Source organism: Papaver somniferum, chromosome 5 (genome assembly GCF_003573695.1).
Source record: "Papaver somniferum cultivar HN1 chromosome 5, ASM357369v1, whole genome shotgun sequence".
NCBI lineage: Eukaryota > Viridiplantae > Streptophyta > Magnoliopsida > Ranunculales > Papaveraceae > Papaver > Papaver somniferum.
In genome coordinates this window covers 112,827,541-112,841,622 of record NC_039362.1, presented here as the reverse complement: position 1 = coordinate 112,841,622, position 14,082 = coordinate 112,827,541, and the positions used below count along the sequence as shown (strand labels likewise).

Below are 14,082 nucleotides of genomic sequence, written 5' to 3'. Positions count from 1 at the left end.
TTTCATGAACTGACTTGTGTTGAACAAAAACGAATTACATTTCTATGAATGCCTAAATACATTGTACTTAGGAGGTAAGACTTTCACAATCACTAAAATAATAGTAGTAGTCTAATTGGAAAACAATAATGCTAATGACAATTGATCACATACTCAGGTACTTATTACATTGAAGAAAAACACATAAGAAATGAGAAATTTGAATCTAATGAGAAAAGAACAGATCATTTTCCTGGTCATGACAAGTTTATGCTGATGCAGTGATGCAGTCTATTGCTTGTTTGCATATGCCAGTCATAGTTGCTTCGGGACCAAACACCTGTTCAGGAAAACAACACAAGCCCAATTAATATTTATATTGGTGCATTTAGTAAATTTGAATTTAACAGTTTTATAATGTCATCACAGATGCATAACTAACAAAATAGAAGAAATGGTTACAGGGTTTGAGGAATTGTTATCTTACTTCAAGAGGAATACCGATTTCCTCACCGAGACTCCTCATCTTGGCAAGACCCAACTGATAGTTTGGTCCCCCTCTCCTCACATATATATGCATTTTTGCAGCTTTAAGCTTTTCCTCCTTTTTTATCCAATACATTTAACAGGAATGATTATCAGAGAGATGAAAAGGAAAGCACCGCATGAGAGAAGTGCAACTAGACCACGTAGTAGCTTACCTTTTCTCTTAAAGCTCGGATAATGCCACTAAATGTAGCAGCGACATCAGTAAAGTTGGCAATTCCTCCTCCAATCACAAGAGCTCTCTTCTTGTCATCGGGTTCAGCAGTTGCACACTGCAACCAGTGATACATTGAATCATTATACTAAAATAGAATTGAAAGTCTCAAGTCTGGCAGAGTCGGAATATGAAATTCGAGCAATTTGTGCATGCTGAGCATTTTCTGTTAGAATCTTGGAACACTATCATGTAACTGTAGGTGATTTGTTAAAGTTCACAATTTCATATAAAAACAAAAAACAGGTCTAGAAAACTAATATGGAAGGTTGATGCAAGGAGATTAGAGTTGGAAGGAAGTTCTTACATCAATAACAACTCTGGCATACTGCAACACCTCTTGTTCATTTGGTGCTCCACTGTATTCGGCATAATTTCCGAGCTCAGAAGCATAACCAAGATCTCCAACCTGATCAAGCAATTTTGTGTAAACATAAAGATCCAGGAAAGAAGAAAACTTAAGGACCTTAATTGTATGAAACGCGGACCATACCGTGTCTGCATAGATGACACTAGCACCTCCTCCTGCTACCATAGTCCAAATTCGTCCCTTTGGGTTCAAAACTGTGAACTTCAAAGATGCACTTGTCTGCATGTAAAGAATAGATTAGGAATTCTTGAGTGCGTTAACCACCATACAAACACGCCAACTGAAGATAGGAGTTTCCATAATGTCCAAACGAACTAAAGTCGTGAACCTTGAACTCTTTCAATCTATTAAGGATGTCTTATATATGTTAGATCATCTGGCACCTAGATCATTGGTATTTGACCAAAAAGAACATAACTAATCGGTGTATACCTTTTCATCCAGCCCATGAATGAAGCTTTCAGCAGGACTCATTACTCTTCCAAATGGCATTGGAAATTCAAGGTTACCCCACCTGCAGGAGTAGTTAATGCATAAGAAGAAATTCATTGAATAAAATATTTATACTACAGTTAACACTTCTCTGTGTAGCATTCTTTAGTTCACATGTTAATAGGGAACATACTTCTTAAAGTTCTTGAAAGTGGCAGTGTCATCCAACTCTCCTCTCATATCCAATGGGTATGGCTTTCCATCGACCAAAGCAAAAGGATTCATCTCTAGGAAGGTGAAATCTAGATCTGATTATGTAGCAGAGTCAAAATATTAGTTCCTGGCTATATAATTTATGAAGTTGAGAACTTTGAGCACAAACTACAGATGAATAGGAAACAGTAACAGATACGTTGCAGAAACAAGCATACCTAAAAATATAGAATACACCACTTTAATGAAATCCTCGATCTTCTCCTTGATCTGAACCAAGAGAACAAATATCAAGACTGAGACTTCAGATCAGAATACACAATGAGCTTCCAAATAAATAAAGATCAAAATTAAACACCAAATGCGATGCCTTACAAAGGGAAACTACACAAAATTAGTACTGCAGCACTGGTTAATGCTTATGCCATACAATATAATTACAAGATAGCGTCCAAAACGAGTAAGTTAGCATTCACTGACTATAATTACCTCCAACGGGAGTGTTGCAACCAGAGGAGCACATAAATCCGCAGAAAAAGTTGTTCTGGTTGGGATGAATACGGTTTTGACCTGGATTAAGTGAAATCCAAGGTTAGCATCTGTATATAACCAAGCAACTATAAAAAGCGCAGCACTTCTTAAAGAAGGGATTAACCCCTTTCGATAATGACTCTCCTATTATCTCAATCAAATTTTCTTCATACGGTAATAAGCGTCAATTTTATGTTTGAAAAATCTATAAATGTGAAAACATTTCAACGAATGTAACATATTCTTGTTTGCATGTGAATGCAGTGTATGAGAAAGGAATCAGTGATGTGTACACATGTCAAGTGAAGCATACCTTGTTCCAGTTTTTTTTTCTCATCTCATGTTCAAAAAATCATGTGTATCCAAGACTCCAAAGAGTATCACATATTCTGACTTACATGTGCACGTGGTGCATGTGAAGGAAATCAGTCATGTGCATGTGCATGTCAAGTCAGGCATACCTTGTCCCAGTTTTCTTCGATATCAATTCCTCCGCATTCTGAAAAGCTAATGCTACATCCTAGGCGCTCAGAAACAATATTGAGATAAAATTCTTCATCATGTGGGATGAAGGGTTCCACGATGAATGTAGTGATTGGTCCTTTACAACCCCCCATCTCTACCTGCAAATCAAGAATGGTCCGTATATAAACATAATACTAATAAATCTCTACAGTAGTTCTATATATATATATATATATTATAAAATTGCATATTGCTCAATTTGATTACCTCTTTTCCAAGACGCTCTTTCACAAAGCTGGCAACTTGAGCCAAATCGAGGTTCAAGGCAACTAAACCACTCTTCCCACGCTTACCAAACAACATATCAGGCTTCACAACCAGTTTACTGGATGAAAGCCATGGTTCTTTGTTCGCTAGCTCATTGAAATCAGTTGATTCCGTGACCTTAAGAGAGACAAATAAACATATATCAATCAGTAATTCAAAATCTCAAAGATTCGTCTATGTTTCCAGACTCCAAGTACAAATCACTAGCACAATTTCAAAGTAGAAACATCACGTAGTGTTACAGATTCAAACCACAAATTATCACATCCTAATCCAATTAACACTCGCTTCGAATTTACAATTCAAAAACAAGAGGATCTGAAAATCGATATCAAATGATACAATTTTACAAAACCTGTAAGGATAAAATCTTCAGATCTATAGAAGTTTTGTACCTGAGCTGATTTGAGTGCTAATTCAGAACCAGCCAATCTCTTAAAATGTTCCTTCAACAACCTCTTCGAATCATACTCTCTGATCTTCTTTCTTGCCATTTCTTAATTACCTTCACAAACTACAAACCATTCAACTCAAGATAAACAAAAATCAAATCAACAAAGAGATCTGCACAAAAATTGCCAAATCGAAAGATCTAACACAAAAATTCGTCAAACTACACCTAATTTTCATTTCCAAACTCAAATCTGATAATTTAAACTATCAAATTTATCGGATCTTAATACAAATATGTGACTGAACATAGATCTAAAAGAGATTCGAGATTCAAGAACAAAAACACTGATTTGAAACTTAGAGAACAAATTTGCATAACTCTAGATTCATACCTTTGTTTTTGGGTACTGTAAGATGGAGGAAAGAACAACCAGAACTTACGGTTGAAGAGAAAGAAAGAAAATGAGATCTCTACGTCCCGTGTTTGTTGTTGTCTCTATTTATGGATCCGAAGAATTAATATAATAACAAAAAATAAATATTTTCGCGGGAATTGTTAATTTTTGGATCAAGATTTCAATAGAGAGATGAAAGAAGACTGGTGAGTGGTGAGTGATGCCTCACCTAACCGTTGTTCTCAAATCTCACATAAGTTTTCTGGTACTTATCTCGTAATGTCAGCTCACCTTAAGATTTCGACACCTAACAAATTAGTTATACTTGTAGCATCTTAGACCATAAAAAGGAACACGCATGCACACATTAGTGTGCTCTATCGGAAATCAGTACCGTGCTCCAATATTTTATAGTTTGGTAGGAAATGGATGTCTCCCTAATATTATTGAACTTTTTTATTTACTTCCCTTTCAACTTTCAAACAGCGGCCCAGGTGCTCAGTCATTTTGAGGCTCCGAGATTGAGTTCGTTGAGAGAGTGTTTGGAGAAACTTATGAACCCTGATTTTGGGCATACCAAAATCTTTCAAGGCATACCATATGGATACAAAAAAGGTTGTGAAATAGCAAAATCAGATTACCCCTTAACCCAATTTTTTTTAATGGCAAATCTGCCCTTTACGATTAGTGTTAGTAATATCGATTAGTGATTAAATATTTTGTTTAGTGATTAAGATAATTTTCAGAATTATAAAAGGTTGTTTAGATGATTTTTTTGATCATGGTTCGGCGAAACATGTTGAGGTTCGGCTCACATCTATGAGCCGAATCTACCAATTGATGAACGGTTCGGCTCACATCTATGAGCCGAACAACATCCTGAATAGCCCAGAAAAATAATAATTACTGGTTCGGCTTATATTTCGAAAATCGTATGAGCCGAACATCAATTTGTTATTTTTTGGGTTAAAATATTGTTATTGGTTCGGCACATATTGAGAATATCGTAATAGCCGAACCTCATAAATCTGCTAGGTTCGACACATATTATGATTATCGAATATGCCGAACCCCTATGCATCTCTATCTGTGACTAGGTTCGGCTTGAAATTTCATGAAATTTTAAGCCGAATTGTTCATATACACTTACAGGAAGCTTTTGTGATGAACAATTCGGCTAAAAATGCAACTCAATTTTGAGCCGAACCCAACACTGTAACCGTCATTTAATCGATGAAAAACAACAAATAGGAGATTGGGTTTGTAAAACTTACTTTCTTATCCTTATTTCCGGAGTTGGAGATGCAGTTGGTTCAGTTTCTGGTTCAATTGGTGGTTGACTTTCAGTTTCTACACCTTCATCTTCAATTGGTTCTTCTTCTTCAATTGATGGATTAGAAGACGATTTGGTTTGCCTAGTCCCTAGTTTTCTTTGTACGAGTCATTATGTGGTTGAGTTTAATCGACAATCAAATTTTTACGAATCGACAATTAATCACGATGATGAATTTTTTTCGCAGGAGGGGGAAGAGTTCGGCTAGAGGAGGAAGAAGAAGAAGAGATGTTAAGGGAAATTGATTTTGATTAGAAAACTGATTTTAAATTTTTATATTAAGGGTATATAGGTAATTGAACTACCCATAGGGTACCCCTTATAAGGTCACCCAAGATGGGACTATTGTTTTGTATGCCTTGAAAGATTTTGGTATGCCCAAAATCAGGGTCCCCTGTTTGGTATAGCTTTCAAAAACAGTTTTCTGTTTTTAAAAACAGAGAAAACAGAAAATAGGAGAAAACGTGTTTGGTGGGGGCATTTTCAGAAAATGTTTTCTATCTGTTTTATGTTTTTGGAAACAAAAAAATGAAAACAACAAATTATTGTTTTCTGTGTTTTCAGAACAAAGTAAGAGATCGGGGGAATGACTGCAAGTGAGTCATGGCTAATATCACTATCTCTTAGACGAATCTTTACATTTGATCTGATTTAGTTGATTTTCCTTGTTTTCAAAAACAGTTTACCAAACAGTTTTTAGAAAATGAAAACAAGGAAAAAAGGGTATGTTTTAAAACAGTGGAAAACTGTTTTTGAAAACTATACCAAACAGGCTCTTAGGCTACCAGAGAAGCACCTAAGACTGATACATAGAGTTTTCAATGGAAGGACTGCTCATCCTACCATCATTGTTTTTACATAAAAGATCAATTTTAAACGAATCCATATTTTGAAGTTGATGGATGAGCTTAAGACTTAATAAAACAAAAGTAACTGGATTGATATCACTATTAATGTCCTCCTCTTCACTATTACTTCTTTCATAGTAACTTGGATGGAATATTCCTTTGATAGCTTTATGGTAGAGTAACTGAACCGAACTAGAGTCTCCATGGTTTCAGCTTGTATCTATATACTTGTGTGCTGCATTTCTTTGGCCCATTGGAAGGCTAGGTCTGCACCTCCTGTTGCTCTCCAAGCTCCAGAGTGTCCTGGATGTCCTCTGGTATCATTGATGTTTCCTGCAAAATCCATCATAGTCAGAGCAATATAGTAAGTCAAGCTTTCGGGATCTCGCAGAGTGCATATTTTAATGATCTTCCCATAATCTGTTTGTACATTCTGATTCAGATTATACGGAGTGATGTTGTGGCACATAGTTGAATCTATTTCCTCAGGTAAGAGAGAGAAATTATTCATAATATGCTAGTGTTTGGATACTAAAACCATAAGTGAATGTCAAAAATCAGAAGCACAAAAAACCTGGCCAAATTGGGGTATACCCAGATTAATTGGGATATATTTATTTTGTTCCCAACCAAAGTAGTGGACTAAGGGGTGTCTAATATGGGTAAAGTTACTCAATTACCCTTCCCCTGAGGGTTATTCCTATGCACATGCACCCCAAAAAAATCTGTTTGGCATACCAGGTGGCATGGCAAACGAGTTGCGCCACTATGGGACAACCACGGAGCGAGAGAGTTTCTATCGACCGTTATTATCCAGAACGTTGGCGATATTCTGAGTATAGCTGGCGTCATACATCCCATCGCGCGATATAAATAGTATCGTTGACGATATTAAGATTTTCGACCAAGTTATTTTGCAACAACTCTTTCCCCCTTGATGGTTCCTATATATACACCCTTTTACATCTCCAAGTTACTCACATCTACTTCGAATTCTATATATATTTCACCAATTTGTCTATCTTTATTCTCGATTTTAAATTTCATAATCATCAATGGTGAGATCCTATGAAGAAAGGAATGTTATTATGAATCGGGTTAGATTACAGCAAGAAATGCATCAACGGAGGTTGCAACAACTTGATGATGAGGAAGCTGAAGATAATAAACTAATCGACAGTTTGATGCTTGTACATACGGGCCAAATACCTAGAGTTCCAGAGCCACAAGAAGTATTCTCAAGAAGGTATACATATCGAGGGAGGGAATTTTACCATCAGAAGCTGATGCACGATTATTTTCTTCCCAATTGTGTGTACTCTGATCAAAATTTTCAAGGTCAATTCCGCATGCCTCGTTATCTGGTGAAAAAGATTATTGAAAAGCTTAGTCGAGTAGAACCACAATTTAATTATCAGTTTGATGCACTGAATATTAGAGGTCGTAGTCCTGAACAAAAAGTTACTTCGGCTTTAAGGATTCTAGGTTATGGCACTCCAGCGGATGCGAACAATGAGTACCTTCGTATGGGTAAAACAACTTCATTCACTTACCTTTCATTGTTTTGTGAAGTAATGATTAATCATTTTGGTCCAACATATTTACGAAAACCAACCGAGGAGGATGTTAGATAAATATTGAGGGAAAATGAGGAAAGGGGATTCCAAGGAATACTAGGTAGTCTTGATTGTATGCACTGGGTATGGCAAGGATGCCATGTTTATTGGACGGGTCAATATAAGGGTCATTATCCAAAACCGACTGTTATCCTTGAAGCTGATGCTTCTTATGATTGTTGGATATGACACGTTTTTTTTTGTCTTCTGGGTTCACAAAATGATATTAATGTTTTGCACAAGTCGCCTCTGTTTGAAGATCTGAAGTATGAAATTTGTCCCCCAGGTCCGTTTCATGATCAACGACCATCAGTACACTCATGGGTATTATCTTGCGGATGGTATCCACCCAAAATGGTCCACCTTGGTTCAATTATACCGTCAGCCTCCTTCTGGTGCATTGGGTCGTTCATACCGGCATTTTAACACCTCTCAAATGGCAGCGAGGAAGAATGTGGCACGCGCTTTTGGAATTTTGAAGAGGAAGTTCGCTATCATTTGTGGCCATATCGTGGGTTGAGTCCTCGTGAAATGCACAAGACTATGCTCACTTGCATAATTCTTTATAACATGGTCGTTCAGGAAACCCGTCGTGATTCGGAGTGGACTAACTATGAAGATTTGAGGCCGGAGATTCAACCAAAAAGAGGCGCCCATGCAAGGAATTATGCTCAAATGATTAATATTACATTTAGAACCAGAATTTGACATTTGAAGAGATGATCTGAGAATGAATCTTTGGGCAGAGTATGGAAGATGGTGATTATTAAGTTATGTATTTCGATTTAATTATTAAGTTATGTATTTTGGTTTAATTATATAAGTTATGTGTTTTGGTTTAAGTTAATACGCGAATCTCCAATGGTCTGGTGCAGTGTAGTCAATATCGGCCGTATCGGCCGATATATCGGGGATATTTCGGATATCGGCCTTGGAGCGGTGGGATAAGCATTGTATCGGCGATACGATATCTTGAAGATAATATCTTCCGATATTAGCCGTATCGGCCGATATATCGGGGATATTTCGTGATCCTATTTTTCTTGATGAGCATGATGAAAATGATGAATGGTTGGATCCACAGAACTTGGAAGACTTGGCGGTTGAAGGTGATAATGTAACTTTGGATGATTTGCAAGATATTCTTGGTGAAGAAAGTCGGCCAGTTGGTAGTAGAGGTGCATGTAGCTCTCGAAGTAAGTCTACTTACCCAACCGACTCTGAGTATGATGGATATGATACTGATCAATTGATGCTAGACACAGATTATGGACTACTTGATGGAGCTAATGGAGTTACTGAAGATGATGATATCAATAGTGGCTCGTATGATTTTGAATAAGACTGTAATATCCTTGTTCAATTACCATTTTAGGTAGTAAACTTTAAAGTTGTTGAAGTTCTCTCCTGTTTTTGGTTTGAACTTTTAACTTGTTTAATTACCATTTTAGGCAGTAAACTTTTAAATTGTTGAAGTTACTCTCCTGTTTCTAGTTAGAACTTGTTTATTGATTATTTTAGGTAGTGAACTTTAAAGTTATTGAAGTTACTCTTGTGTTTTTGATAAAATTGATGGTAGCTATAAAATTATAGTCTCTAAATTTGGAACCGATATTATACCGATATTTGAACGATAATATCCATGATATAAAGTCGTACCAGTGTATCGGTTCTGGCCGAGATAAACCGATATCCGATATTAACTACATTGGTCTGGTGGTCAGCTTCATACGTGGCACGGTGGCACTACACCAAATCAACGATTTTAGGACATTTATAGATGTTTCTTTGAATTTAAGAGACACATATAAGTGTCTCAAATCATGCGTCCGGAATCGTTTGAGACGTTTGAAGCGACACTTATAAGTAAAAATCGAATCATTTTACTTCAACAAATCAAATCTTCTTCAGAGAGTTTCAAGCTAAAAATAAAAATCGATCTGGTTAACAAAATCTAAGAATCTGATTTGTAAAATAGGGTTTTCATACCACTTTTTAGGTTTAAAAAATCACAAATCAGTTCGAGACTTTTGGTTTAATTTCTCATTTTGGTTTGATTTCTGGTTTCTCTCGATATCTTTCACTCGATTTCACTGATTTTTTTTTCTGGTTTCCTTGAGCAGAGAAGAAAGAAAGAAGGCAAGAAGATAAAAAAAAAAGACACAGAAGGAAGAGATAAAGAGACAAGGCAAAAGAAAGAGGTGGGCTAATTAAGACCAAATTTTTATTAAAAATTATGCTATAAATTAAATATACTGTCTAATTTAAGATAACCCAAAATAAATTGAACTAAAATGAAATTAAAATGGAGTTAAAATAATATATATATATATATATATATACTAAAAGGTTAAGACACTTGTACAAAATTTAAGACACTTGTAAGATTAGTTGAAAAATCAGAATTAAAGCAACTCATATTTTCAATTTGAGACTCTTATATACGTGGAAGCACTAAAGACACGTATATGTGTCTCGAACGCAAAAATCAATATGTCTCAAAATGGGCCATATGATATAGTGTGGGAAGACGTCATTTATCTTACTTGATAGCCAATTTTCCTAATTATAAAGGGAAAAGAAAAATCTTCTCCAACCCATGTACATTTATATCTATGTTTTTGCCTAGTTCTCACTTGATTTCAAATTCAACTAAAGATTTTTTTCGATATATCCCATGAACTGAATTATATGTATTGGATTCTTCTCTACCGCCGGTTAACACTTCTTCTTTTTGTTCTTAATATCTTCGAAGAGAAGAAGCGAGGTTGCGCAGTCCCGAATAAGTGATTTAGGGTACAAAACTGATGAGCACTCGAATGTTGAAAATCAACACCAGATTCATGGCTCCATCTAATTTACAAACCATTTTATTAAAAATACATTGGATCAATTGAGATAAATTGTTTGTCTGGACAGTCATTGATCACGGACAATTGGTGGGTACATAACAGTGAATAAGTCATGGACGGTTGATGGGGTACATAATATTGAACGAATCTGTTTAAGATATTGATGCAGTTTGAGGTTATATATGGTGATGGACTAGGATTGATACATAACATTGAGCATGTCTGTTATGTGGTGATATGAACATATTACATACCTTGTTAACTAACTAGTTAGTCAATTCTAACATAATGAATTGTTCTCACTGGAAGAAATGATTATTTCCCAACAATATCGAGACGATGACTTCTTAAAACGAGAGAGACATAGAAAATTCATCATTCTCAGTATTATTTTTAGATTAAAAATTAAATTTAATATATTAAATTAATTTTTATTTTTATAAAGCTGACTAGGATGGAAACAAATCATCTTGGTGAACCTCTGAAACAAGAGGTTGGGAAAGAGGATGTCTACCTAAAAATATGCCATGTCATCTACATGTTAGTTAAAAAGGTTAGGATTGGTGATTCTTTTTTTGGGAAGATGGTAGTGCATGCTATGTGGATGAAGACTTTTTTCTTCACACACGATCCGTTGAAGAAGCTCTTATTTAAGTAGACTGCATCAAAATTTCAAATTAATCAACTTTTCAAACTAATATTAAGTAGAGTGCAATAACAACATACCAAATTAAAATGCAATACTTCAAATTAAAATTTAAATTAATACATCAATCATCTAGAGGAACTACTACATCGAACTCATCATTGAACTCATCCTCATCATCATCACCACTAGGTTGGTTGTTAGTAAATCCATCTTGTTGTTCAATATGTGCTTGAATCCTGTCAAATTCGATTTGCCACACATGTTTTTGTTGGGCGTTCATAATTGAAGTGTTAGCTTGAAGAATGTTATGCTTGTCATAGTCAAACCCAAATTTTTCTTGAGAAAGACGACTTTTCTTACTCTCCCTCTTTTGAAATTTCATATCAACTGCTCTTTGCTTCTCGACGGTCTTTTGATGTTCCATAAACTCCACCATGTTAAATACTGGAACTTCCTCCTTCTTGAGCTAATTTTCTAGCCAGTCTTGCATTGTTCCTCCCTGTAAGTTTTCTCTTACCATCATCATTATTGAGAACTAAGTTGACATTTGGGTTTCTTGGGGTATCTGGTGAAGAATTTGGTGTTGAGGGAGAAAAATTATATGGTGACCTTTCATGTACTTGTTGATTACCTGCTAACACATCTGGATTATATTTGTTCAACACCTTCAAAATATGATAACAACTTTCCAAAACGAACTGTTTGCCATGTTTCGTTGCCATTCCGTATGAACCTTTCTTTCAACATCAACATTTACAATACCACTCTTCCGGCCTCTCTTGGCTTGCATTATCAATCCAACATAAGCGGTTACTTCCCTGTTGATTACAATGAAGTGTTCTGTCAACCCTTTTGCATCACGGGAATTGATGTTAATGGTTTCTTCTTTTACGAAATATATTTTCCCACATGGTGTTACCATGTTGTTGTGCACCATCGATATAATCTTGGGTAAAAAATATATAATTACGAAAAATGCATTCACCTTCTGCCATGGTGTATTTTGCACTCTGGACTTTGAGGTTTTATACATTTACTGTTGCCTTGGATTTGAGTTTTTGAATCCATATTACAAGAAATTAAGAATTGTGGAGAAGGTGTGATTGTTTTAGATTTGAAGAAGATTGAGAGATTGAGAAATTCTATAGAGATTTAGAAATTCTGGTGTGAGTTAAAATGAGTTTGAAATTGGGTATTTATTGAGGGGAAAAATTGTAGTCATTGGATGAGGAACTGATGAACGATGATCAGGTCAGCGAGCGATGTAATGACTAGCGCTGGCGCTGGAATGACCAACGAGCGATATTATGACCATTTGTCCATCGCTCGCTGGAAAGTCTGTCGTGTATGCCTGTATGTTATAATTGACATATAAGCATATATGTTTGGCACTTTGGCATACCCATAGTGGGTGCATATATGGCAAAATCTGACGTTTGGCATGTGCATAGGAATAGGCCTAATAATAACTAAAGCTACCCCTTTTGGTTTTAGATCAAAACCTTATTCTTTTCCTTATCCTTCATCATCAATCTAATGATCAATTCCTTTCTCCTTCGCAATATTTCATCATTTTCAAATGAAAAAATTTCATCAATTATACTTTGTTCATTGTCGATTAATTCTTTCAGATTCTTTCTAGACTTTGTTTTGTTATTTGAATGACAGATTAGATCAAAAAATTGAAATTGTTGAAATTGCAGTATGTTCCAAGTCAAGCCTACCCCCTTAAAGGTGAATAGAGAGATATGATCAGCTCAGAATGATCTTCTAAATATCCTTTCTTCCCCTTTTATAATAATCCTTCCTCTCCTCCTTATGAATAAACACTCATAAGGCTATTGATGAGTGCTAAAAAGTGCATATTTTTATATATTTTTCTTGGTATTTAACTCATCTTTTGTGCGTTAATTCTACATTTTATCCCATATTCTGTATTTTCATTGTTTTCAAGAATAAATATTTTTATTAATTAATTTTGCATTTTTAGGTAATAAATAAAGTTAGATGAATTGCAAAGCGGAAAAGAGCAGAAAAGTAGTGAAAAGCCGGGAGGAATTACGCAAGGAAGCCGCGAAGAATGTTGTGCACAAGACCAAAAGGTTAGAACTGGGCTTGAAGAGGAAGAATTGTTCTTAAAGAAGATATGGGCTTGGCATATCCAAGGCCCAAAACCCTCACCCAGATCCATTTCCTATATCCATACCCGTTTCCCTTTCTAGCCGTCAGATTGGACACATCTGAATCCAATGGTCGCAACATCGCCAGTACATCAAAGTATGAAGCTCCTGTCTAACACTACAGCACCTAACTCCATCTTGCGCCGTTAATTTCGTTGTATTATACAATCCAACGGTCGCTACAAGCTCTTCACGTATAGCCGTTAGATCGATCTATCATTTATACATCCCACGGCTCAGCGTCGCAGATCATCAAACTTTGCTATCTCCGCCTCACACCATAGTACCTAATACCTATACCCACCAACCAAACACACCCCAACCTTCTTCTCCATCGACTTCACCTCCCCCATCCCTCTGCAGAGAAACAACCACCACCAACTCTGCCGTACAGCCACGAGAAATTCAACCACCACCACACCCCTCTTCCAAATCCCATCACCAACTATCTCGCCCCTTCTCTTGAGCCATCTACTTCACTAATTTCACACGTTTCTCTGAAACCCTAAGCATGTGAAAATAGTGAATTAGGTCGAGCTAGAGCAGGAAAAGGACCAGGAGAGGCAGACACAGAGTGGGTAGAAGCGTAGGAGTGAAATTCGAGAAGTATGGGTAAATTTCTACAAACCCTAATTTCAACTGTATTTGGGGATTTTTGGGAATTGGGTGTATGAACCCTAATTATGTAAATTGGGTATAAATAGGACTTGTGGGTGTTGTTGTAGAGATATGCCTGGAC

General features: G+C 36.1%; 1 protein-coding gene across 2 annotated transcripts; it reads right to left on the bottom strand.

The window, feature by feature from the left end:
• LOC113282447 (ATP-citrate synthase alpha chain protein 2-like) lies at positions 1 to 4,144 on the bottom strand. Of its 2 annotated transcripts, none has more exons than XM_026531450.1 (13): positions 3,863 to 4,144; positions 3,473 to 3,591; positions 3,018 to 3,194; positions 2,747 to 2,908; positions 2,244 to 2,324; positions 1,973 to 2,024; positions 1,735 to 1,849; positions 1,542 to 1,623; positions 1,233 to 1,328; positions 1,047 to 1,148; positions 681 to 797; positions 467 to 583; positions 1 to 319 (listed from the first exon to the last, which is right to left on the bottom strand). In XM_026531450.1, the coding sequence occupies exons 2-13, from the start codon at positions 3,569 to 3,571 to the stop codon at positions 248 to 250; spliced, it is 1,272 nt and encodes a 423-aa protein (XP_026387235.1). In that variant the 5' UTR covers positions 3,572 to 3,591; positions 3,863 to 4,144; the 3' UTR covers positions 1 to 247. The 2 variants fall into 2 exon arrangements, with proteins under 2 accessions (XP_026387235.1, XP_026387236.1); XM_026531451.1 differs by having other exon boundaries at positions 3,473 to 3,582.
• Positions 4,145 to 14,082: the final 9,938 nt, after the last annotated feature.